Source organism: Polypterus senegalus, chromosome 7, assembly GCF_016835505.1.
Source record: "Polypterus senegalus isolate Bchr_013 chromosome 7, ASM1683550v1, whole genome shotgun sequence".
In the NCBI taxonomy this organism is placed as follows: domain Eukaryota; kingdom Metazoa; phylum Chordata; class Cladistia; order Polypteriformes; family Polypteridae; genus Polypterus; species Polypterus senegalus.
In genome coordinates this window covers 4,588,198-4,613,930 of record NC_053160.1, presented here as the reverse complement: position 1 = coordinate 4,613,930, position 25,733 = coordinate 4,588,198, and the positions used below count along the sequence as shown (strand labels likewise).

Genomic DNA, 25,733 nt, shown 5'->3' with positions numbered 1-25,733 from the left:
CTGTCCAACTTTACGCCTACAATAGAGCCTGCCTTCTTAACAAGTTTGTCCCGGTGTGAGGCGTCTTTCTTCTATATGCTGCCACCCCAGCACACCACCACGTAGAAGAGGGCACTCACCACAACCGCCTGGTAGAACATCTGCAGCATCTTACTGCAGATGTTGAAGGATGCCAACCTTCTCAGAAAGTATAGTCGCCTCTGACCTTTCTTGCACAGACCATCAGTGTTGGCAGTCCAGTCCAATTTGTCATCCAGCTGCACTCCCAGGTATTTATAGGTCTGCACCCTCTACACACAGTCACCTCTGATGATCACGGGGTCCATGAATGGCCTGGTCCTCCTAAAATCCACCACCAGCTCCTTGGTCTTGCTGGTGTTCAGGTGTAGGTGGTTTGAGTCGCACCATTTAACAAAGTCTTTGATTAGCTTCCTATACTCCTCCTCCTGCCCACTCCTGATGCAGCCCACCATAGCAGTGTCATCAGTGAAATTTTGCACGTGGCAGGACTCCGAGTTGTATTGGAAGTCTGATGTATGTTGGCTGAACAGGACCGGAGAAAGTCCAGTCCCCTGCAGCACTCCTGTGCTGCTGACCACAATGTCAGACCTGCAGTTCCCAAGACGCACATATTGAGGTCTGTCTGTAAGATAGTCCATAATCCATGGCACCAGGTGTGAATCTACTCCCATCTCAGTCAGCTTGTCTCTAAGGAGCAGAGGTTGGATGGTGTTAAAGGCGCTAGAGAAGTCCATAAACATAATTCTTACAGCACCACTGCCTCTGTCCAAGTGGGAGAGGGATCGGTGTAACATGTAGATGATGGCATCCTCCACTCCCACCTTCTCCTGGTATGCGAACTGCAGAGGGTCGAGGGCGTGACGGACCTGTGGCCTCAGGTGGTGAAGCAGCAGCCGCTCCATGGTCTTCATCAGATGTGACGTCAGAGCAACAGGCCGGAAGTCATTCAGCTCACTAGGACGTGATACCTTTGGGACTGGGGTGATACAAAATGTTTTCCAAAGCCTCGGGACTCTCCTCTGTTCCAGGCTCAGGTTGAAGATGTGCTGTAGAGGACTCCTCAGTTCCAACACACAGACCTTCAGCAGTCGTGGCGATACACCATCTGGACCCGCTGCTTTGCATTTTTTATTATACGTAATTTATCAATGAAACTTTATAATAGGCATGCGTGTCAATGAAAAATGACTTACTAATAAGGTTTGCTACTATTCATAATAGCAAATGGATAATTGGGGGATTACTCTATACGTGTTACAAATAGTAAATACAGAATAAGAACATATAAAGACACAAATTAATAAAAAAAAGACAGGAAAACAAAAGAGTCTGAAACATTAAACAGAAGCCAACAATGTCTGCCCATTAATTCATTGTTGAACTACGGCCAGTAAGTTGACAACAAATGATGAGCCAATCCAGTCGTGCATCTCAGAGTCTCGAGGTGCAGCATTTATCAAGTGAGGAGCAACTTCAAATCTCAGTAAAGGATACTTACATTCATGTTGTTCATAAGGAGGGTAGGACAGCCGCACCGAGATCAGGATGAAGAACAAGAAGAGCGGCCATGCAATCTCAATCAGAAGCTGAAACTGAAAAACAAGAAGAAGACAAAACCATTTGTAGAAAGAGCTGCGTTCAGATCAGTGAAGCCTGACTACGGCTCTCCGGTGATGACTGCACTTCTGTGGGTAAAATGAAGAAGATGAAACACCACTGAGGATAGTGAGGGCGTCTCACAGACAGGGGGTCTCTGAATCTGTGGAGTCTGCAAGTTCTCACCATGTCTGCTGGGGTTTTACTTCGGGTACTCAAGTTATTAATCCACATTTCCAAAAATACACGTGTCAGGTTCACATGAGATTCAAAACTAACTTGTGTAAAAACGTGATGTGTGGGGGTCCTGCAACAGACAGCCAGCCCACCCTGTACTACTGCTGAGGTCGGAGGTGATCACCCACAGCCCTGAATTGGATTAAAGCCTGAGTGTCTATGATGTGATTTGGGATGGATAGATAGATAGATAGATAGACAGATAGATAGATAGATAGATAGATAGATAGATAGATAGATAGATAGATAGATAGATAGATAGATAGATAGATAGATAGAGATATGAAAGGCACTATATGATAGATAGATAGATAGATAGATAGATAGATAGATAGATAGATAGATAGATATGAAAGGCACTATATGATAGATAGATAGATAGATAGATAGATAGATAGATAGATAGATAGATAGATAGATAGATAGATAGATAGAAATGAAAGGCACTATATGATAGATAGATAGATAGATAGATAGATAGATAGATAGATAGATAGATATGAAAGGCACTATATGATAGATAGATAGATAGATAGATAGATAGATAGATAGATAGATAGATAGATATGAAAGACACTATATGATAGATAGATAGATAGATAGATAGATAGATAGATAGATAGATAGATAGAAATGAAAGGCACTATATGATAGATAGATAGATAGATAGATAGATAGATAGATAGATAGATAGATATGAAAGGCACTATATGATTAATAAGGTACTATATATTTAATAAATACACACATGAAAGGCACTATAAAATAGATAGATACAGATGACAGATAGTAAAGGCGCTATATATATACATATACTGTATAGTGGCTATATATAACATGAATCATCTATGACAATTTACGGTATAAGTGTAAACTCATTAGAACGACATATTCCCTTCTCAGTTATAATTTTTACAGTTTTATATTGAACAGTTTGTCCGTCACTGGCACAGTATCGCAACGCCACTGACAAGTTAAATCAGCCTGGCAATAAGTTGCCAACACATTGAGCTGCAGGGGAGTAAGCCCGCCCAAGTCGCAAACAGAATTCCATTCAGTGCGGCAAACACAAGAAAGTCCTTTCAGGGCCAGCGAGTTACCCAAAGGAAACAGTGCAAGAGTAAAAATATCCATTTGGATTTCCAATCCACTCGGCCACAGCTCTACACTGGTGTCAGAAATGGGATGAGAGGAAGACCTTCGGTCAAACTTAACAAATTGCCGAGTTCCTCAGAGACCTAAAATGGAGTTGCTGGGGTCTTCTGAGGAGTTGCCAGAGAGGTTCAAGGTCAAGGATGTGGGATGTGTTTTTGTAGTATCAGTGCAGGAAGGAAGCCAGCGGAGATCTGCTACCTCTGCAGCTCTTCCAGTGCTTCTCTATCTGCAATGGTCCTCCAGTCTGGGTGTGCTGGTGCTGACCACTGGTGAGCACAGACAATGGCCAAACTGCACAGGTGGAGGATGAGGCAGACCATGCAGCACAGTCACTGAGGATGAAGAGTCTTGATGCCGAGATCCAGACCAGGATCATCAAGAGACGGGAACGTCCATCTGCAGCTCCACTTAGCCACATATAATGACAGGTTTGGGGGTCCTTTCTGAAAGACCCTTTTCCTAAGTGCTTTTGTTTGATTTCCTACTTTTGAGTTCTCTGATTGGCCACCTTACATTGCATGTTGACTAATAGCTGTTTTGGTATTACCACACACACACACACACACACACACACACACACACACACACACACACACACACACACACACACACACACACACACACACACACACACACTTTGTGTTTTGACTGCTGGTTCGCTCTTTGGCAGACAGCCTGTTGCTCCCAAACTGTGAGGGTCTGTGAGTGGGCCACATCAGAGGTGGTCCTGCCTTGCACCCACGACCAGAAGCCCTTGAATGGGATACAGAATTTCCTGAGAACATGATGTTACGTTCGGAGGAGTGGACTTCACAGAACTCAGTGCTTTGGGTTTATTTCCTGCCAAATATACTCAGAAAAACATGGAAAAGCAGATCATGTTGCACAACTGCAGTAATCCCTTTGTGTTTTTCTCAGGATTTCATCAGGATTGCGCACACAAAAATCTGCTTACTCCTCTGAGTGAGTCAGTGGACCAAAGGTTACATAGAAATTGGACGCGGTGTTCAGTTTTCTCCCTTAGTATAGCATTTTTTCACATTTTCAATGGTTATGGTTTGCAAAAATAAACATTCAGGAGGCACGTGGCCATAAATCATCTGGGCTATCAGAACTTCCTTTGCAGACTAAGCTCAATTGTACACTTTTTACACAAATTTCAAAGAGAAAATGTGTGTGACCTCCATTAAGTGGTGATGACAGATAGTAAAGGCGCTATATTATAGATAGAAACACCAGTGACAGACAGTGAAATTACTGTGACATTAGTGATATGTCAAATCATCACTCCTCGGGACAACGAGCTGCAGGGTAACCCATAAAAAAAAAAAACATCAAGCCCACCAAAGTCGCAAACAGAATTCCAACGAGTGTGGCAGCGGCAAGTGGTCCCTTTGGGGATAGCAAGTCACTCGAGGGAACAAAATAGGGAGCAATGAATTCATTAGGCACTCGGCAACAACACCACCTTGGTGTCAGAAGTGGGATGAGGGGGAAGACCTGCGGTCAAACTTAGCAAATCGTTGACTTGCTTGGAGGGGTCTTCTGAGGAGACGGGAGAATTTCAAGGCTGACATTGAGGATGTGGAATGCGTTTCTGCAGCATCAGTACAGGAAGGAAGACAACGAACGGAGTTACAGCTCTACCACTGCTTCTCCATCTGCATAGGTCCTCCAGCCTGGGTGGGCTTTAGCTGGCAGAGCTTTGGGCTCGTGGAGCTGGAGGAAGTGTGGCAGATTCACTGACTGGGTCTTTAAACTGGCCTGGTCTGTAACTAACTGGGGGTACATGCTGCTCCCACTGGTGATGGCTTCTTTGACTTTCTTTGGCACAGCTCTTGTCTTCTCATGTTGAATAACGGCAACTACAGACCCCAAAGGGTAGAAGCAGGCTGAGGGGTCTTATGAAACCATGAAACACACCTGAGGAATCACAAACACCTGTGACATCAATAGTGGCAAACATAATGGTGTCCTGAAATGGGGGGACCATACAGAAAAGCTGTGGTGTGAATACAAATTAATACAAAGAACCTTAAATGAAAGTCTGCAAAGTGCTGAGGGCGGTCCCACCTTCTTAGGGGTCAGACATCCAGACACATCATTAGGTGGCCCAACCCTCTTAGGGGATGAACTTCAAGACGTTAATCACAACATCTGAATTGTATGATCTGTAATTTTAAACTCTTGAGCAGAGGGGGGCATCAAGCACAAACAGTTCTTAGGGTCACCTAATGATGTGTCTGGGTCCGTCCCCTAAGAAGGAGGGGCCACCTAATGATGCATCTGGAAGTCCATCCCCTAAGAGGATGAAGCCACCTAATGATGCATGTACAAATCAGTCCCCTAAGAGGGCGGGGCCACCTAATGATAAATCTGGAGGTTCTTCCCCTAAGAGGGTGGGGCCACCTAATGATGCATCTGGAAGTCCATCCCCTAAGAGGGCGGGACCACCTAATGATGCATCTGGAAGTCCATCCCCTAAGAGGGCGGGGCCATCTAATGATGCATCTGGAGGTTCTTCCCCTAAGAGGGTGGGGCCACCTAATGATGCATGTACAAGTCTGTCCCCTAAGAGGGTATGCAAGTCTCCTTAAATGAAAGCCTGCAATGTGCACTTTAATCACCACTTAATTTTAAAGTGTGGAGCAGATGGGGAAGTCAAGAAATAAATGCCTCTTTGTCCCAGCCATTATGGGGGCACTGTCAGTAACATTGCCCTATAGGATGTGTGCCTCCCTGATGCTTGTCCATTGGGCTCCACCTCGCACTACACTGATCCTTGTTGCACAAGTAAGAATTTGTTTTAATGGGTTAATAAGGGGGTAACCCACAAGCCGTAGATTATCAGCGAGATGACCTTAAACATGCGGACAACTAGAAAGCCACAAATGTCTCCCTGCCCACTCAGACCTCAGTGACCCGCGTGTGACCCTAGATAGCCCAAACAGGAGCAGCCATTAAGTGAAGAGGAACACATTTCACCAAAGCCGCAAACTCCATTAACGTTCTCACTAGCATCTCAAGGCTGTGCTGACAGATAAGAGAGACACATTCGTCCTTTTTTGCCTTTTTTGGGCTCTGATGTCCAGCTGACCTGCTGCTGGCGCCTCTCCCATCTGTGATATGCAGCCCCTTGTCATCTGTCAGTGCGGAAAGGCGTCACTTTCACAAAAGAGCTGCTGTCATGTTACAGTAAGTAGCCACATTACTAGACGGGAGAAACGGAAAGGCTACTATAAGAGGCATGGAGTTACTAAAAGCCTCCGGAATTAACAGTTTGTCCAAATCCACAGCCATTAATGTCCTGGAATTTATCTGCTCCTGCTAAATGAAAGACCTGCACCAAAGAAAAGTCCTTAGCAATTTCTTTTTCTATCATCTATTATATAGTGCCATTCACATCAATTTATTATATAGTGCCTTTCCTATCTACCTTTCTATCTATGTTATAGTGCCTTTCACATCCCATTTATATACATTGCATTTCCTATCTATCTATCTATTTATCTATCTATTATATACTGCCTTTCACATCCATGTGTTCTATAATGTCTTTTTCTATCTATTTATTTTATAGAGCCTTTTACTCTCATTTATTACATAGATAGATAGATAGATAGATAGATAGATAGATAGATAGATAGATAGATATGAAATAAATATGATAAATATGAAATCTATCTATTATAGTGTGCCATTCACATCAATTTATTATATAGTGCCTTTCCTATCTACCTCTCTATCTTATAGTGCCGTTCATGTCCCTTTAATATATATTGCATTTCCTATCTATCTATTATATAGTGCCTTTCACATCCATTTATTATGAAGTGCTTTTCTTATCTATTATATGGTGACTTTCACATCCATGTGTTCTATAGTGTCTTATTCTATTTATTATATAGTGCCTTTTACTTCCATTTTTAATATATACTGCCTTTCCTATCTATCCATTTACTAAATGGTGCCTTTCCTGACTATCTATTATAAAATGCCTTTCATATCCATGTGTTCTATAGTGTCTTTTTCTAATTATCTATCTATTATATAGTGCCTTTCATGTCCCTTTATTATATACTGCATTTCCTATCTATTATAAAAAGCCGTTCATATCCATTAATTATATGGTGCATTTCCTATTTATCTATTATATAGTGCCTTTCACATCCAAGTGTTCTATAGTGTCTTATTCTATCTATTATATAGTGCCTTTCCTATCTATCTATCTATCTATCTATCTATTATATAGTGCCTTTCCTATCTATCTATCTATCTATCTATCTATCTATCTATCTATCTAACACACATTTTTGTTTTTGATGAATTCAGTTTTTCTGCACACACTTTTCTGCTAATCCTTCCCAATGGCTGACCCCCAGTCTAACTCCAGGCCTACTGATGTACTTTTACTACCCTTAGGAAGTTTCTCTGACAGCTTGAGGGAAATCTTATCCTTCCGACTGGTCAGAAGCCTTTTTGTTTCTGCCTGCGGTTATCAGTGTGGAGAGTTCAGATATGATGTGGTTTCATTCGGCTGAATCCGGACATTTCAAATGAAATCAGGAAGTCTGTAATCACGTAAGCAATTTTGACTTAAAAGCAGCCTCTTATTATCAGCACTAAATCAGCTTCCCACAACCCCCCAGAAAGGTGCGGTTACAGTCGGCATTGTTACAGTATTCCGCACACTAAGACAATGAGGAAACGGGGCCCGACAGTGACTAGACAGCAGCATACAGTCAGCTTTACACTTTCCCTGTTAAGTGAGAGAGCACAGCGACTCAAATCAGTGATCTCACAGGCGTCCTGACCAGGACAGGGTAGGGCTCATCACCTGGCCAGGAGGCCAATGTAATTTAAGGAACAGAAGGAGCAGCGGCTTCCCTGATATGCTAGATGGAAGCACACCCAGGCCAGGATTCCCACACAGATAACCTGCAGGGCATAATGAGAATTGTAGTCCCGTGGGGCAGCCTGGTTGGGTTCCGTGGGAGCATCCAGAGGGAACTATTGGGATTAGTAAATCCGACTTTGTGAGAATTACGACCGACCAGGAAATACTCCCAGGTACAAAGTAGCTGCACTGCCACATCCAGAGAGTGGGATCCGGAGAGGAGTGGAGGAGAAAGAAGAGAAAGATTGCCATTTGATGTGTGACATCATTAAGGGAGCCTTTGTTAATAATAAACCTTACGGTCTTACTAAGGACTTGTGTCTCTGTGGCTGTGTTTGGGGTTCACTGTGGTTCACAGAGATGAAAAGTGCAAATAGCAAAGTCATCGTACAGGACGCTGTCAGACTTGAACTCAAGCAGGACCCCCCCGGGACAAGTGGCGCTGCTTACCGTCTGCCTCCGTCGGTAGGTGAAGTTCTTCCAGAGCAGCAGTCCCAGCTGAGTGAAGATCAACATCTTCCCCATAGCTTCACCTGTGCAGGAGGGATTCTGTTTCAGAAACAAAAAGAAAGAAAGAAGGTTACTGTGTGCCCCCTTTATTATAACCCCCCCATATAAGATTCTACTCATTATCTCATTTTTATATAACAGAATCTGCACGATGTATTCAAAAAGTGACATTGTGACTAATGACCTTCTCGCTCCTGAAATGCTGGGACGACCGCCTTTGTTTTCTGACTGGTGTAGATGACGTTGACCGTCCTCTTTTACTCTTCAGATATTAATGGGTGGGCTCACCCGTACATCTTTTGCCAACAACCCTGCTATCGGACCACACACTCAAAAATCATCGTCCTCCTCTCCCCTTCTCTTCTGTCTGGGTTACCCGACTCTCACCACCTTCACTACCAGCCTTAGGCACAGTTCTGCACGAAGACCCCCGGTGTTGTTGCCCAAAAGACTTGACACGCTGACTCCCTGCCTAAATGACGTGCAGCACAGAGGATGGACATCCAAGAACTCATCAGACACGGACAAGATGGTACAAAGTGTGACTCCTTCTCCTTCTACCGGTGGGGTACCTCAACATGGGGTTAGTAACAAATCAAAGAAATCAAACTTTTGCGTGGAGTATTCCTTGAACTGCACGAGGAACACATAAAGTAAAATATTCAGATTCTTCACCTCAGCACTTTACATTCCTTCAGTCACGTTTTAGGCCCCTGCCCAAAACCCCACACCCTTTGACCTTCAAGAACCCCCCCCTTCAAGGCGCCACATGTCGACTACACTGCACAATTATTTTTTTGAAAAGTCTTCCTTTTGCTGATTGTGCGGGGTACCTACTGGGTATGCACAAATATAGTTTTAGATTTACTGCATCATGCAGTAACTCTGAGAAATAGACATTTATATGTTTACCGACAATAACGTATTTAGTCACGTTTATGTTTTGCATAAGCTATTCAATTCAACATAGTTAAAGGTGTTTTGCTCCTGATCTTCTTTTGTATTCAATGTCCGGTGCATCACATTGCAGTGTCCAACAGTAGTCAGCGAGCATTGATGGATTCCAGTTGCCCTGGTAGCGTCTCTCCATTGTAGCAATGTCCTGGTGAACACCTTTCACTGTGTTTGTCACTAACAGCACCGAAATTTGTGGGGAAGAAGTCCAAGTGTGAGTGGAGGAAATGAATCTTGAGTGACGTGTTGCACTTCATTGTCTTGTAAGCTTTGAGAAGTTTGTCTCCCAGCTGAGTGGAGTTTGGGGCTCTGTAATTGCCCAGAAAAATTGTCAACAACGTCTTTGAAGACTTTCCAGGCAATTTTTTCCGGCCCAACTAACATATCTTCAACCCACTTGTCACTCATAACATGTCTGATCTGGGGGCCAACAAAAATGCCCTCTTTGATCTTGGCGCCAGTTATTCTTAAATAACGAAAACTTTCGCCTTCCTTGTTCAATGCTTTCACAAAATTCTTCACGAGTCCCAGTTTTATGTGAAGAGGAAGCAAAAATATCTTTGCCGGGTCGACAGGCGATTCATGTGCCCCATTTTTCTGACCTGGAACTAACTTTTTACGGAGTGGCCAGCTCTGTCGAGAACAGTGCGACTCTTTAGCACGGCTGTCCCATTCACAGATGAAACAACAGTACTTTGTATAACCGAGCTGCAGTCCTATGAACAGAGCAACGACTTGAAGATCTCCACAGATATTCCAGTTGTACCTGCAATACCGGACGGGCTTCAGCAGCAGTTCCATATCTCATACGTTTCTTTCATGTGTGCTGCATAGCCAACAGGTACTGAAGGGTAAACGTTGCCATTGTGTAGCAGAACAGCTTTCAGGCTTAACACTGACAAATTAATGAAGAGACGCCAGTCTTCCGGATTGTGATCACAACCCAAGGCCGAGAACAATCCTTCAATGTCACAACAGAAACAGAGACTGTCGACTTGTGCAAAAAATGTGGTTATATCACGATGTCGGCCTCGAAACACAGAAATGTTCGTACCTGGTGACAGCAAACACCATTCCTGCAGTCTCGAACCCAGCAGCTCGGCTTTTGCTTTTGACAGACCAAATCTCTGACCAAATCATTTACATAAGAGTGTAATAGTAAACTAAATGTAAAAACATTGAATAACACTGAGAAAGCCTTAAACAGAGAAAAACTAACATTGCAGGAGTTCGCGCTATTGCCTTATGATCCGCTCTCTGTAAACACCTTTTTTTAACGAGTTTTAAGTACAGGGAAAACAATGAACATTTGAAAAATCCTTAATTTAAACAAAAACTAACCATAAACAACCAAGAAAACTAACTTTGCATGAGTCGAGTTCTGGGGTGAAGGAAGTGAGGAGGAACTCGGCGGAGAGGAGATTACAGTTTTGATGTAAAGTCTGTGACAATGCAGGTTCACTGCATGCTCCCATCTCGCTTCCGGGAGCCTTTAAACCCGTCACCGTCGGTAATGTTACCGATGAACACGACAGCGAGGCACTACAATGGAGCAATCGGATGGTGCAAAAAGTGCCAAGTGCTTTTATTAAAATCAACGAAACAACAATCAAAAACAAAGTCCAAAGTAAATAAAGTGCAGTGCTTTCAGAATCCTTCAATAAATAAATGATCCCATAAAAACAGAAGTGAAGTGGAGGTTAAAATCCAATAGAAAAAAGTCTCCATTAAATACAATGAGGTTAAAACAATGCTTGAAGCAGTCTCTTCAAAAACAAGCCTGGTGCCTTCTTTAACTGCCTTCTCGCGCTCTCTCTCTCTCTCGATCTCTCTCTCTCTCTCTTGCTCTCCCTCTCTCTCTCTCTCTTGCTCGCTCTCGCTCTCTCTCTCTCTTGTTCGCTCTCTCTCTCGCTCTCTTGCTCGCTCTCTCTCTCTCTCTCTCTTGCTCACTCTCGCTCTCTCTCTCTCTTGCTCGCTCTCGCTCTCGCTCTCTCTCTCTTGCTCGCTCTCTCTCTCTCACTCTCTCTCTCTCTCTCTCTCTTGCTCTCTCTCTCTCTCTCTCTCTCTAACTCTCACTCTCACTTGCTCTCTCTCTCTCGCTCGCTCGCTGTACAGGGAGAGACTGAACACGTGCGGAAATCATCTGCGTGTACGAACCGGAAGGGAAACTGGTTTGTTTGTTCGTCACCCGAGTGTGTGGTTGTGAACAGATGCAAAAGTTTGGCAAACTTTTTGGTCGCAACCCGATCTGTACGTGGTCCGAGACGTTTGTGACCTGAGGTTCCACTGTATATTGGTGCAGATTGAAATTATTAAGTGTGAATCATTACCTTAATTATTTTAAGTTGAATGGAGGTTATACATTTTACAGTGCAAGCATTTAGCACGAACTCTTACAATGTTAGTGTTTTCTGTTGTTCAAGGGTTTCTCACTGTTATGCAATGTTTTTACATTTAGTTTACTATTAAACTGTGCATTTTATGGTACAATTAACTATTTTTGTACTTAACAAAATATATATTTACATACAGTTCGTATGGTCTGGAATGGATTAATTACATTGGCATGCAATCTTATGAGGAAATTACGTTTGGGCCTTGACCAAATCGGGTTGCGTCCAGAGTTTTGGAATGAATTCCGGTCGTGGCCAGAGGTACCACTGTACTATACTTCACTATCCTGATACTATTCTGTACATACACACTGACTATCTAGATTAACCAAATGAGCAGGATCGCTGTATGCAAGCCACCTTTATAGCGTGCTGAGACAGCGTCAAGCTCGTTCACACCTACCCAGGATGTCAACTTCCACAGAGCAGCTTCCAACTTGGACAGTCCCAGGCTGCACAAACCGTTGTTGTTAAGTCACTTACGGGAGCGAAAATGTTTGTTTACAAATAAAAGAAAAAACTGAAATGGTACATGATGGGTACATTCTGATGTGATATTCGTGATCAGCACCCAAAAATCTGTAAGAAACACCCAACAGTGTTCAAGAAGCAAAAGCTTTGTTGTGCAGTGTTATCAGCCAGCCTTATCAAGTGACAACCCAATGCTAAACGACTGCAATCTGAAACAAGGTCGGCAAAGAAGAGAAAACAAGCCCCGGGAAATTCTCCTGTTTTGTCTGCGCTGTGACATCCGAGGCTACGAATCAGGCAGTCGGCCATTTTCTGACCTGCTTGGTCCTGAACTGGGGAATGGCAGGGGAGCTGCAGTCGACCCCAGTTAGCGTGGGGCGCAAGGCAGGATCACACCCTGGAGAGGACGCCAGCCCATCACAAGACCACCAAATCAGCTTACCCACCTGCCTTAGGACTGTGGAAGGAAACCGGAGCCCCCAGAAGTAAAGCCACGCAGACTCGGGGAGAGAACATGCAAACTCCACACAGGGAGGACCCGAGACGTGAACCCCGGTCACATCACTGAGAGGCAGCAGCGCCACCACTGCGTCACCGTGTCAGGCTACAAACATCATTCAAAATTAATAAAAAAAAAAAAATACTTCAAACGCTACATCGATAGCAGCGAGTCTTATTTTATATAGTCCTGCTTTCCAAGGCGAGGATCATTTGAAAATACTTCACACGTTTACTGTCGTCAACTCAACTCAAATCAAGTGGCTATATTGACATAACGTGCATACAGCGCATTGCAGCATACAGAGGTGTCACGAAGTGACGTCAGCCAGGACCACCACAATAAACACAAGACAAGGAAAGAAGAAGAGAGAGAGAGATAAATAAATCACAGTTAAGGGAACAGATAGTAATAATGTGAACTAGAGAGCAATACACAAATAAATAAATAACATCCAACCCATTATATCCCAACTACAGGGTCACAGGGGCCAATCCCAGGGCGCAAGGCAGGAAACAAACCCTGGGCAGGGCACCAGCCCACCACAAGGTGTGCACACACACACACTTAGGGACAACTTAGAATGACCAATCCACCTAACCTGCATGTCTTCGGACTGTGGGAGGAAACCCACACAGACACGGGGAGAACATGCAAACTCCACGCAGGGAGGACCCGGGAAGCGAACCAGCCAGGTCTGCTTACTGCGGGGCAGCAGCGCTACCCACTGCGCCACCCGAGCAATACATAAATAAATAAATAAATAAATAAATAAATAAATAAATAAATAAATACATCCATCCATTATCCAACCCGCTATATCCTAACTACAGGGTCACAGGGGTCTGCTGGAGCCAATCCCAGCTAACACAGGGCGCAAGGCAGGAAACAAACCCCGGGCAGGGCGCCAGCCCACCGCAGAAAATAAATACATGAAAAAATAAATGAGTAAATAAATAAACACATCTAATAATATAATACTACAGCAGCAACAATTGGAACAAATGTATTAGACCTGCCCAGCACCTCACGGGGACTGGGACTGCCATGTTGGACATTTCCTTTCTTTTTAATTTTCTTCCTTGTAGTCATTCTGGCGTGTGTTCATACCATAGTGTTGGTATGTGTGTGTACATACACACACATTTACAAATTTATTTATCTATATATTTATGCATTTATTTATTTAAAAAGCTTCTGTAAAAAGCCAAATTTCCCTCTAAGGACAAATAAAGTTCTGTCTATCCATACACAGGACTCTGGAGCTAGCACACAAAACCTTCAACTTGGACTCAGACTGCAACCCTTCAAATTTATGGGACCTCCAACTTCAACCCCCGACTCTGACTCCTCAATTTATGAAACCACCAACTGCAAAACTGACTGTGACGTCCCCCACTGACTCTCAGATTATGGGACCACGAACTTCAAACCAAGTCTGACTTCTCAATTTATAGTACCCCTGACACCAACTCCTCAAATTAACTGTGCCACCAACTCCAAAACTCACTCCAGCTTCTCAATTTATGGTACCACCAACCTCTCTGATTATGGGACCACCAATTTCAACACCAACCCCGACTTCTCAGTTTATAGTACCACTGACTCAAAAACTGACTCTGATTTCTCCCACATGACTTCTCAATTTACAATACCACCAACTCCTACCCGACTTCTCAGATTACGGGACCACCAACTTCACTACTGACACCAACTCCTCAATTTATGGCACCACCACCTCCAAAGCTCATTCCATCTTCTCAATATATGGTACCACCAGCTCTGATCTGACTTCTCAGATTATGGGGACCAGCAACATCAATACACCAACTCCTCGATTTATGGTACCACTGACTCCACCACCAACTTCAACCTCTCAGTTTACAGTACCACCAACTCCAACTTCTCAATTTATGGTATCACCGACTCAGAAAACTCTTTCCAGCTTCTCCATATATGGTACATCTGACTCTGACACCACCTCCTTAATTTATGACACCATTCACTCCAAAACTGACTCCGACTTCCCCCACTGACTCTGACACGACTTCTCAATTTATGATACCACCAACTTCTCTGATTATGGGACCGTGAACTTCAAGCCAACTCCAATATCTCAATTTATGGTATAACCGATGCCAAAACTCATTCCAGCTTCTCCATATATGGTACACCTGACTCTGACACCACCTCCAACTTCTCAATTTATGGTACCACCAACTCCAGCCCGACATCTCTGATTATGGTACCCCTTATTCTGACACCTGTACCTCAATTTATGATACCACTTATTCTAAAACTGACTCCGACTTCTCCCACTGACTCCGATATGACTTCTCAATTAATGGGAACACTGACCCTGCCATGGACTTCAACTGCTCAGTTTACAGTACCACCCACTCAGACTTCTCAATTTATGGTACCACCAACTCCGACCTGAATTCTCTGATTATGGTACCCCTGACTCTTGACACCATCTCCTCAATTTATGACACCATTCACTCCAAAACTGACTCCGACTTCCCCCTCTGACTCTGACACGACTTCTCAATTTATGATACCACCAACTTCTCTGATTATGGGACCGTGAACTTCAAGCCAACTCCAACTTCTCAATTTATGGTATAACCGACGCCAAAACTCATTCCAGCTTCTCCATATATGGTACACCTGACTCTGACACCACCTCCAAGCTCTCAATTTATGGTACCACCAACTCCAGCCCGACATCTCTGATTATGGTACCCCTGACTCTGACACCACCTCCTCAATTTATGACACCATTCACTCCAAAACTGACTCCGACTTCCCCCTCTGACTCTGACACGACTTCTCAATTTATGATACCACCAACTTCTCTGATTATGGGACCGTGAACTTCAAGCCAACTCCAACTTCTCAATTTATGGTATAACCGACGCCAAAACTCATTCCAGCTTCTCCATATATGGTACACCTGACTCTGACACCACCTCCAAGCTCTCAATTTATGGTACCACCAACTCCAGCCCGACATCTCTGATTATGGTACCCCTGACTCTGACACCACCTCCTCAATTTATGACACCATTCACTCCAAAACTGACTCCGACTTCCCCCTCTGACTCTGACACGACTTCTCAATTTATGATACCACCAACTTCTCTGATTATGGGACCGTGAACTTCAAGCCAACTCCAACTTCTCAATTTATGGTATAACCGACGCCAAAACTCATTCCAGCTTCTCCATATATGATACACCTGACTCTGACACCACCTCCAACTTCTCAATTTATGGTACCACCAACTCCGACCAGACTTCCCTGATTATGGTACCCCGACTCGCTGACACCATCTCCTCAATTTATCATACCACTCATTCTAAAACTGACTCTGACGCCTCCCATTGACCCCGCCACCGACTTCAACCTCTCAGTTTATGGTACCACCGACTCCGACTTCTCAGTTTATGGTACCAGCGACTCTAAACTCCACTCCAGCTTCTCGATTTGCGGTTCCACTGATCGCTACAGCAACTCCGACTTGTCAATTTATGACACCAGTGACGGCGCCTCGTCTCTTTGTAATTGCTCTCGTATATTTGCTGTGTTGATTGAAAACGCCCAATACACAAGGCGGACGGCCCTTCATCGCTGCCAGTGTGACTCATCAGGCGACTGTTAAAGTTTGGGTTTGAAGGCAGAAGTGACGCTGCTGTGGCTTTTTATATCACTTATTAAATAATGCTTACAAAACTAAACAAAAAGAGGCTAGATTTCTTTCCAAAAGACTATAAGAAAAACTAATGTAATTGAATCCATAGAAGTAAAACTAGAAATCTGAAGACATTATATCTCAAATTACGCCTAGGTAGAGTCGGCACATTTTTACGGACCCCTGACTCCAGTAACCCAGTAATGGCCTGTGACTCCACTGTCCTGTCTACTTGTCATATTTTCTTTTCTCTTTTCAAATCAGGTTCTCACACGGACATCAAAAGGATTTGAAACAATAAGTCCGGGACCACACAGCCAAACTTCCCCTCAGCCCCTTCATTAAACTTTCAGACTTCTTGAAATGCCCTTCTAGCACACAAAAGCCACCATTTTATGGTGACAGACACCTCACTGCCTTCCACACATAATGGTTGCTAGCCGGCCAGTGAAAAGCAGCAGCCACTTTTCAAAAGTTTCTTTTAGCCGAAGTGAACTGACCTGATTTTAAAGGCAAAAAAAGAAAAAGCAAAAGTAAAAGAAATGCACTTCTCTGGAAGGTCGGCATCTTGAATACAAGACGGAAAACACTTTCTTTCTTTTTTGTTTTCTCATGTGGTGTGTTCACATTACAGCTTGCCACACAAACACTCCAGAATGCACTCATTAGATCCGCACCTGACACGTCAGTTCTGTCTGAATGTTTTAATTAAGCACAAACGACCTGCAATAAATAATACAAATACCGGGCACCTCTTCTAAAGCTGGAACTTTAAATAACTAATTCACCTGACCCTTCATCAAAACACACAAAATCAAAAGAAAACACTTTAGGAGCTTCACTGTGTGAAATGCTTCACAGCTGCAGGAAAGAAAAAGTACAAAATCTACACTCAGCGGCCACATTATTAGGTACACCTGCTCGGTAACCCAGATATCAAATCAGCCAATCACATGGTAGCCTCTCAAATATCTAATCAGCCAATCACATAACAGCCAGTCAAAAACCTAATCAGCCAATTACATGGCAGCCACTCAAATATGTAATTGGCCAATCGCATGGCAGCAATTAAAATATCTAATCAGCCACTCACATGGCAGCCACTCAAATATCTAAACGGCTAATCACATGGCAGGAAGTCAAATATCTATTTGGCCAATCACATGGCAGTTCTCAAATATTTCATCAGCCAATCACATAGCAGCCACTCAAAAATCTAATCAGCCAATCACATAATAGCCAGTCAAAAACCTAATCAGCCAATTACATGGCAGCCAGTCAAATATATAATCAGTGAATCACATGGCAGCCAGTCAAATATGTAATTGGACAATAGCATGGCAGCAATTAAAAATATTTCATCAGCCAATCACATAGCAGCCACTCAAAAATCTAATCAGCCAATCACATGGCAGCCACTCAAATATCTAACCAGTGAATCACATGGCAGCCACTGAAATATATAATAGGCCAATCACATGGCAGCAATTAAAATATTTAATCAGCAAATCACATAGCAGCCACTCAAAAATCTAATCAGCCAATCACATGGCAACAATTCAAATTCAGATGGTGGGGTCAGCAACATGAAAGCAGGGATCCATCCTGACTTTATCAATGGTTAGGCTGCTGGTGGTACTGGTGTGGTTGATATTTTTTTGCCACACTTTTGTACCCTTAGTACCAGCTGAGCATCAGTTAAATGCCACAGCCTACCTGAGTGTTGCTGCTGACCACATCCATTCATTTATGACCACAGTGCACTCATCTTCTGAAGGCCCATGTCACAAAGCTCAGATCATCTCAGACTGGTCTCTTGAACATGACAATGAGTTCACTGGACACAAATGGCCTCCACAGTCACCAGATCTCAATCCAGTAGAGCACCTTGGTGGAGCGGGACATTCGCATCATGGATGTGCGGGTGACAAACCTGCAGCAAGTGCGTCAATATGGACAGAAATCCCCAAGGAACTTTGCATCACCTTGTTGGATATACGCCACGAAGAATTACGGCAGTTATGAACGAAAAAGGCCAAGTGTACCTAATAAAGTGGCCAGCGAGTGTACCTTCATGTGATGTTTGAGGCAGAAAATACAAAATGGGCCAAAACGCATGAGCCGTAGAAATGACCTTTGCTTGTTGGACTGAATGACCAATCCCTGTTATGTCTTTGCATGCCATTATCGATATGTATTGCTTATTTTACATTTATATTCAAATTACATGTAACTTTCTGAGTAAACCAATGACTTAAAGGAACACTCCGCCCAACAATCATTTTTTTAATTTCATGTTCTCATCAGGAACGGAGAAATAAAACCAAACTTGACTCTGTAGACACGTCGACCCTCAGTAATCCGAACAGAACTCCTCAGGTTGGCACACCGACTTACTGCTGTTGGTTTGGTGCCGTTGGTGCAGCACGAGCTGTTGGCGTGAATTCATAAACACTGGTGAGCCCTTCCTGCTTGTTTCTGCATTTACTTATTTTTATTAGTGACGTGCCAAACGATTCTTTTTAGCGATTTGATTTGCTTTGTTCAGTTCACCAGAATGATTTGAATCTTTGAATCAGCGATTCGTTCACTTCAGAAACAGCAACAAGCTCCATTCTAGTTTAAAATGTAGAAAATAAGGAATTCACACATCATAAGGTCAGGGTGAGGGGCACACACTGGTACAGTGCCATGTCACACCCACCCAGGGCCGGATTAAGGTGGGTGCTATTGATGCTGCAGCATTAGGCCCACAGATGAAAACAGACGAGAATTGTTGAAGCTGAACAGTTTCCCTTCTCTATATTAACCTCAAAATAATTCTTAGAATGAAATTTGGAGTCCGACTTTTGGACGCCTGGACACAGCGTTACTTATTATACAGTTACTATTGTTCTTTGCGCTGTGACGTAACTGTAACGTCGTCGTGTTTATCGTTAACCGAAGATTTCAAGTTAATGTTATCAATTTTATGTTAAACAGTTTACTTAGTAATTTAGCTGCGTTTTTTACAATATCTTGGAGATTCATGCCACTTTATTATTGTTCGGTAAGTGCCACGTAGTCAATTTTATATTTAAATATTTAAATTTAATTTCATTTAATATTTAAATGGTTATCTGTAAAGGTAAAACTAAAAGGCGGCCCGCGGGCCCGGCATGGATGTTTCGAATTTTTAAACTCCTCGACAGGATTCTGGTCTATCATGAAATTTAAATCGTGGACACGTTTTTACCCTCAAGAGCCCGAACTGAGTCACTTTGACCCGATGTCTCTGCAAATGCAGGGTCATGGAGCTAATCCCAGCAAACACAGGGCGCAAGGCAGGAAACAACCCCTGGGCAGGGTGCCAGCCCACCGCAGGGCACACACACCAAGGACAATTTAGGATCGCCAATGCACCTAACCAACACATCTTTGGACTGTGGGAGGAAACCCACGAAGAGAACATGCAAACTCCATGCAGGGAGGACCCGGGAAGCCAACCCGGTTCTCCTAATTGCGAGGCAGCAGTGCTACCCACTGCGCCACCGTGCTACCCACAATACAATACAATTTATTTTTGTGTAGTCCAAAATCACACAAGAAGTGCCACAATGGGCTTAAACAGGCCCTGCCTCTTGACAGCCCCCCAGCCTTGACTCTCTAAGACGACAAGGAAAAACTCCCAAAGAAACCCTTGTAGGGAAAGAAAACTGGAAGAAACCTCCGGAAAGGCAGTTCAAAGAGAGACCCCTTTCCAGGTAGGTTGGGTGTGCAGTGGGTGTCAAAAAAAAAAGTACACAGAACTGAACACAAGTCATCCTCAATACAATATAAAAATAAAAATATTACAAGTACGGAGCCGTAACTGATGCTCCCTCACAGTGCAGGTCATGTGCCTCAGTCGGGACCCCAAACAGCGGGACCCAAGGATTCTCCGAAGTGACACATGTGAAGGAGTCCAGTCTTCATCCCAGGTCACTGGATAGCGTCCCTGTCTCACAAAAGGACTCTAAAGACTTGGACCTTCGTCCTTTTACTGAGATATCGGGAGCGCCACAAACCCCTTTATGACCTCATGACCCCCCATGGTCTCCTAATCCGTCTACTGACTTCATAGGAAGAGTCACCTGAGTCACATGAATGTCACTGCCGAGGTAAGTAAACCTCTCGAGGAAGTCGACACTCTCTCTGCAGACAGACACACTGCTGATGGCCGTGCCCAAGAGTTCATTAAAGTCCTGTGACGTTGGCTTTTATCAGGACCCTCGCCAGCCCAGACACTGGGACCCCTCACTCAGCCTCTCGAGACCCCCAATCAGAGCCACCATTAACTCCATGAAGATCACAGCATTGTCAGCAAAGCCAAGATCAGTGAATCAGTGAACGGCTGAGACTCCATGAAACACGCCGGCTCTTTGACTCTCCTTCCATGTCCCCACCACATTTATGTTTTTTGTACCCCCCAGTCCTAGCCAGTGTTTTATCTGAATCTCGACCTTCTTATTCCTTTTGCATTCCTTCTCCCAACTCCACCCCCCTTACATCCACTGCACCGCTTCATACAATTGGAGTCTCCCCTCAGCTGGATAAAGAGAGCACGCCGGGCGATGCGCCCTAACATCAGAGTCGAGAGGATTTGCTTTGGTTTTCATCTTCGCTTTCATTTCAAGATAAACTTGCTTACGTTTCTGGTTCTTCGCTTTAAGTCTGCACTCGACAGTCTGACTCCTGCTGCTGCTTTCAAGCTGCTCATCCTCTGAGCCTCACTGTTTGCCACAATAAACCTGGCGGATCGGAGTGTGAGCACCACAGAAACGGGTCACACCTGGCGGGAGATCAGGAGACACGGCTCGGGGGGTCCCGGCCTCAAAGCTCCGCTATCAACAATACAGGAGCCTGCGCTCACCGGCTGGCTCAGTGGGTCTGCGCCGAGCAAATGAAACACAGCAGCCATTGACGTGGCTCACCTCAGCAGACCAAATGAAACAATCCGGGTGTATGAAGTGACGGACCACCGAGGCCTCGACGGCAAAAGTAACTCGCGATCCGACGGCACAGGGCTGCGCCATCAGCAGGCTTCCTCAAGTCCAATCATCCCTACAGAAATGAAAGCTGCGGCTTTGAATGTTTTTACCAGTAGACAGCAGGCGAAGGTATATCAGCGTAAACTGGTGACAAACACGCGGTGACAAACACGGGGTGACGGACACGGCTCACCACCATGAAGGGTCTTTTCATTTCATTAAGTGTGTGATGAACCACATCAGGATTCCACACCATGACGTCCACATAGGCAGAGACTCACGCGTGACCATCGGGATCATCAGGACGGTCTGGGTGTGTTGGAAAGGCACTATATAACACATGGATAGACAGACAGATTGAGTGAAAGGCACTATATAATAGATAGATAGATAGATAGATAGATAGATAGATAGATAGATAAGAAATGAAAAACACTATATAATAGATAGGTAGATGTGAAAGGCGCTAAATAATAGATAGATAGATAGATAGATAGATAGATAGATAGATAGATAGATAGATAGATAGATAGATAGATAGATAGATAGATAGATAGATAGATCCTGCTAGTGTCCTGATTGATAGTCTACTATACATTAAAGTTTTTTTTCACATATTAGGACGTTTTTCAAAGCACAAAGAACCAACTTCACATCCACATAACCCGTCCCAGTATGAAATTGGGTTTGATCAAGCAATGGAGCCACGAGGAACCACACAACCCAGTAAAGACCCATAAAGTGCCCTTAACAAAGCCGAATTTTTCAGGCTAAACCTGCACAACACTTTCTAGAAGGGTAAACAAATCACAGCAGGCGCCCTCTATTGGAAAGAAAAACATCACATACCTGAGCCGGCAGGTGGGATGCCTCTCACACTTCTAATTTTGAGGGGGGCGCTATTCACGAATGGACGCGGACCAACATGTTTTCGGTGATCTTTTGGTGATCTTTCTTCAAAATGATAGAATCGAGTTTTACACCACGTAGCCCTTGCCGCGGTTTTATTTAGGTGCAGTGCGCAGATGCACTCGGGGTACACCGAGCAGTCCACCCAATCGAGGTCCACACGTTCTAACCCGCTTATCCCGTCCGGGCTCACAGAGGGACAGAAGACTCTCCAGGAGACAGAAGCACAAAGCAGGAGGAAATCCTGGCATGTCTTCGGGACCATTCCTGTGTCAGTCCAACCGGCTTATTTTTATTCATTTATTTTTAAATCGGGACGGTTGCCCAAGTCAATAATAATTCCCGCTGCTTCAATGAATGAGGCCGGCGCCCCGTCCAGGGACTACTAGCGGGTTCCGAAGATGGAAGGAGGTTTATAATCAAAAACTTGAAAAGGTCGCCCACCACCCACCTGCCCCCGACCCCAGAACACTTCGTACCTGTGCAGAATTAAATGGTAGACGCGACTGTCACATTTATTTCGAGGCGCTGGCGTGTCAACTTTATTGTCTGATTCGGAACTTGCAGCCTGCGGAAACCGAGAGGTTACTATCGGTCAAATGAGCTGAGGAGTCCGAGAAGAAGAAAACAGAAAAACATGAAAAAAGAAAAGCGAGACACCAGCCTCACAAAAGTATCAGCGGCTCTTAAAGTCGCGTCACAAAGGCAGGCGACGGACAATGTACAGGGTAACGCGTGGAAGTGGAAATGTTTCAAAAAGGAATAAAGCGAATGACAGCTGGAGTCCGCTATTCACTGCACGGACACTCGCCCGAGCCGCAGCTGCCAGCTCTATTGTCACCTTTTTCTTTCTTTGTTTTTAATCGTCGATTCTTTCTTTAAATGTCTTTACTGTTAAAGCATAACACTCACGAAAAGGGAAAAAATGAAGAACAAAATAAGAGCAACAACACTCACGCACTATCCCGGTTGTCGTCCGAGTCGCGAGATTCGAAGTAAATCTCTAAAAAGGCGTCCCACTTTGCTCCTTCTTCTTCTTCTTCCGATTTCAATATTGCGGTTGTTTTTTTTATTATTCTTTTGTTTGTTTACTACCGGAGCTCAACCCGCGACGCTCATGACAAAGCCGTCCGGATTAAACCAAATAAATCAGACTTCGCTTCTCCGCTTCATTCCGAGTTCAGGCAGAAAGTTCCCAGACGTCATTTCAAACCCATTCTGAATTTAAAAACAACGAGCCGTCAAAGCGCCGAACCCGTTAAGTGTCATTTGCTCACCTTGTGTCAGTCCCACTCGCTCGCGACGCGTCCTCCGGTGTGGTGCCGTGCCGCTCGCTCGCTCGCTCTCTCTCTCAAATGCCAGTCCGCTGCAAGTGGCACACCGTAGTCCCGCTGCTCATCGAGTCCTTTAGCTTTGCTTTCTACTGGCTCCACTGGTTAAAAATGCGAACCGGGCGGGCTGACTGGGGGTATGTGTGTTATGTTGTGCGTTTTGCGTGTACCCCCCCTCTCTTCGTCTTCTTTTGTCGCTTTGCTTCTCCCAGTCTCTGTCCGCGTTTGCCCGGCCGCTTGCTTTTTATACGCGCTCCGCCACAGACTGCTGAAGAGGCAGGGTTACTGTCGGTCACAGCGAGCTGGGGGCAGTGAGCGCAGCTCTGCTTTCAGAGGAAGCACGTGCGGCGTGAAAACACTTCTTAAAACGGCGATGGCCGCTTTGTTTCTCCATCTGCTGGAGAAGGCGAACAGGAGCTGGAATAAAAAAAAAAAACAACAACAAAACACCGATTTCAGTAAACTTATTAATAAAATGTTAAGCTTCAGCCTTGGCTTCTGACGCGATTTAATTCTTTTTTGGCAATTTTACATCCCACGGTCAGTCATTTTGTATCTAAAAAATATGCTTTTAATAGTGTAAGCAGTAGCTCATGTTAGAGAAAATAACAATAAAGTTTACTGATTTATTAAAAAGGGGTAGCGCTGCTGCCTCGAAGTTAGGAGACCTGGGTTCGCTTCCTGGGTCCTCCGTGCGTGGAGTTTGCATGCTCTCCCCGTGTCTGCGTGGGTTTCGTCCCACAGTCCAAAGACATGCAGGTTAGGTGCATTGGCGATCTTAAATTGTCCCTAGTGTGTGTGTGTGTGTGTGTGTCCTGTGGTGTGATGGTGCCCTGTGGTGGGCTGGCACCCTGCCCGGGGTTTGTTTCCTGCCTTGCGCCCTTTGTTGGCTGGGATTGGCTCCAGCAGACCCCTGTGACCCTGTAGTTAGGATATAGCGGGTTGGATAATGGATGGATGGATTTATTAAAAAAAGGATGGAGGAGCAACTAGTGAGGGGAGGTGCAGAATAGAGAAGTGGTTGGCGTAGCTCAGCATTGTATGTTCACCGTTGTGTCACTAAACAAACAAATAGTCCCCAAACTCGGGTGACCAGCCCTTTGTGATTTCTACAAAAGCCAAGAAGAACTGATGCCGGATTCTGGGAAGGTGAAAATAGCGGACTCCATTCACCTACAAGAAGATCACGTTTTTTCCATTGGTGGCAGCGGTGGGATTTAAGGACTTTGTGTTATTCTAAGTTGTTAGTATTGCATTGATTAGAGCCAAGTGCCCTCTTACCTTATGCTGTTAATTGGTGAAGGTTTGACTTTATCACCACGCCAACCCCTCACTTTTATAGTGGAAATCCTCCTTTAACCCGTGATTAACCTTTAAATACTGCTTAGGTGAATTCGGAAAACAGCTGAATTACATTGTTATTGAATTTATTTTTATTTCTTGGAAATGTCTGTGGTGGGTTGGCACCCTGCCCGGGATTGGTTCCTGCCTTGCGCCCTGTGTTGGCTGGGATTGGCTCCAGCAAACCCCCATGACCCTGTGTTAGGATTCAGCAGGTTGGATAAAGGATGGATGGATGGATTTCTTGAAAATGTTATAGAAATGAGGGCATTTCCTTTAGGGTAAGGGAGTTATGTAAGCAATAGTTCCTGTTAGAGGAAGTCTTGATAAAGTTTATTGACTCATTTGTTGACTCATTTTGGCGTAGACATGAAGAAAAGTGGTTGGCATAGCTCAGCGCTGTATGTTCACCGTTGTGTCACTTAAAGAATCGACAAATAGTCCAAAAACATGGGTGACAAGCCCTTTTCTGATTTCTACATATCAAGGTCACTCAAGAGCCAAGAAGGACTGATGCCAGATTCTGGGAAGGTGAAAATAGCGGACTCCATTCACCTACAAGAAGATCCAATTTGTCCATTGGTGGCAGCGGTGGGATTTAAGGACTTTGTGTTATTCTAAGTTGTTAGTATGGCATTGATTAGAGCAAAGTGCTCTCTTACCTTATGCTGTTAATTGGTGATTGGTTTTGACTTTATCACAACGCCAACCCCTC

General features: G+C 44.3%; 1 protein-coding gene across 1 annotated transcript in view; it reads right to left on the bottom strand.

Moving 5' to 3' along the window:
• The window catches only part of abca1a (ATP-binding cassette, sub-family A (ABC1), member 1A), a 125,872-nt gene extending 102,063 nt beyond the window's left edge, over positions 1–23,809 (bottom strand). Inside the window, exons 1-3 of the mRNA XM_039758160.1 lie at positions 23,624–23,809; positions 8,357–8,455; positions 1,520–1,613 (exon numbers count right to left, since the gene is read on the bottom strand). Coding sequence (XP_039614094.1) covers positions 1,520–1,613; positions 8,357–8,431 — 169 coding nt within the window. The 5' untranslated portion in view covers positions 8,432–8,455; positions 23,624–23,809. The remainder of the gene's footprint in view (positions 1–1,519; positions 1,614–8,356; positions 8,456–23,623) is intronic.
• Between the last annotated feature and the right edge of the window lie 1,924 nt (positions 23,810–25,733).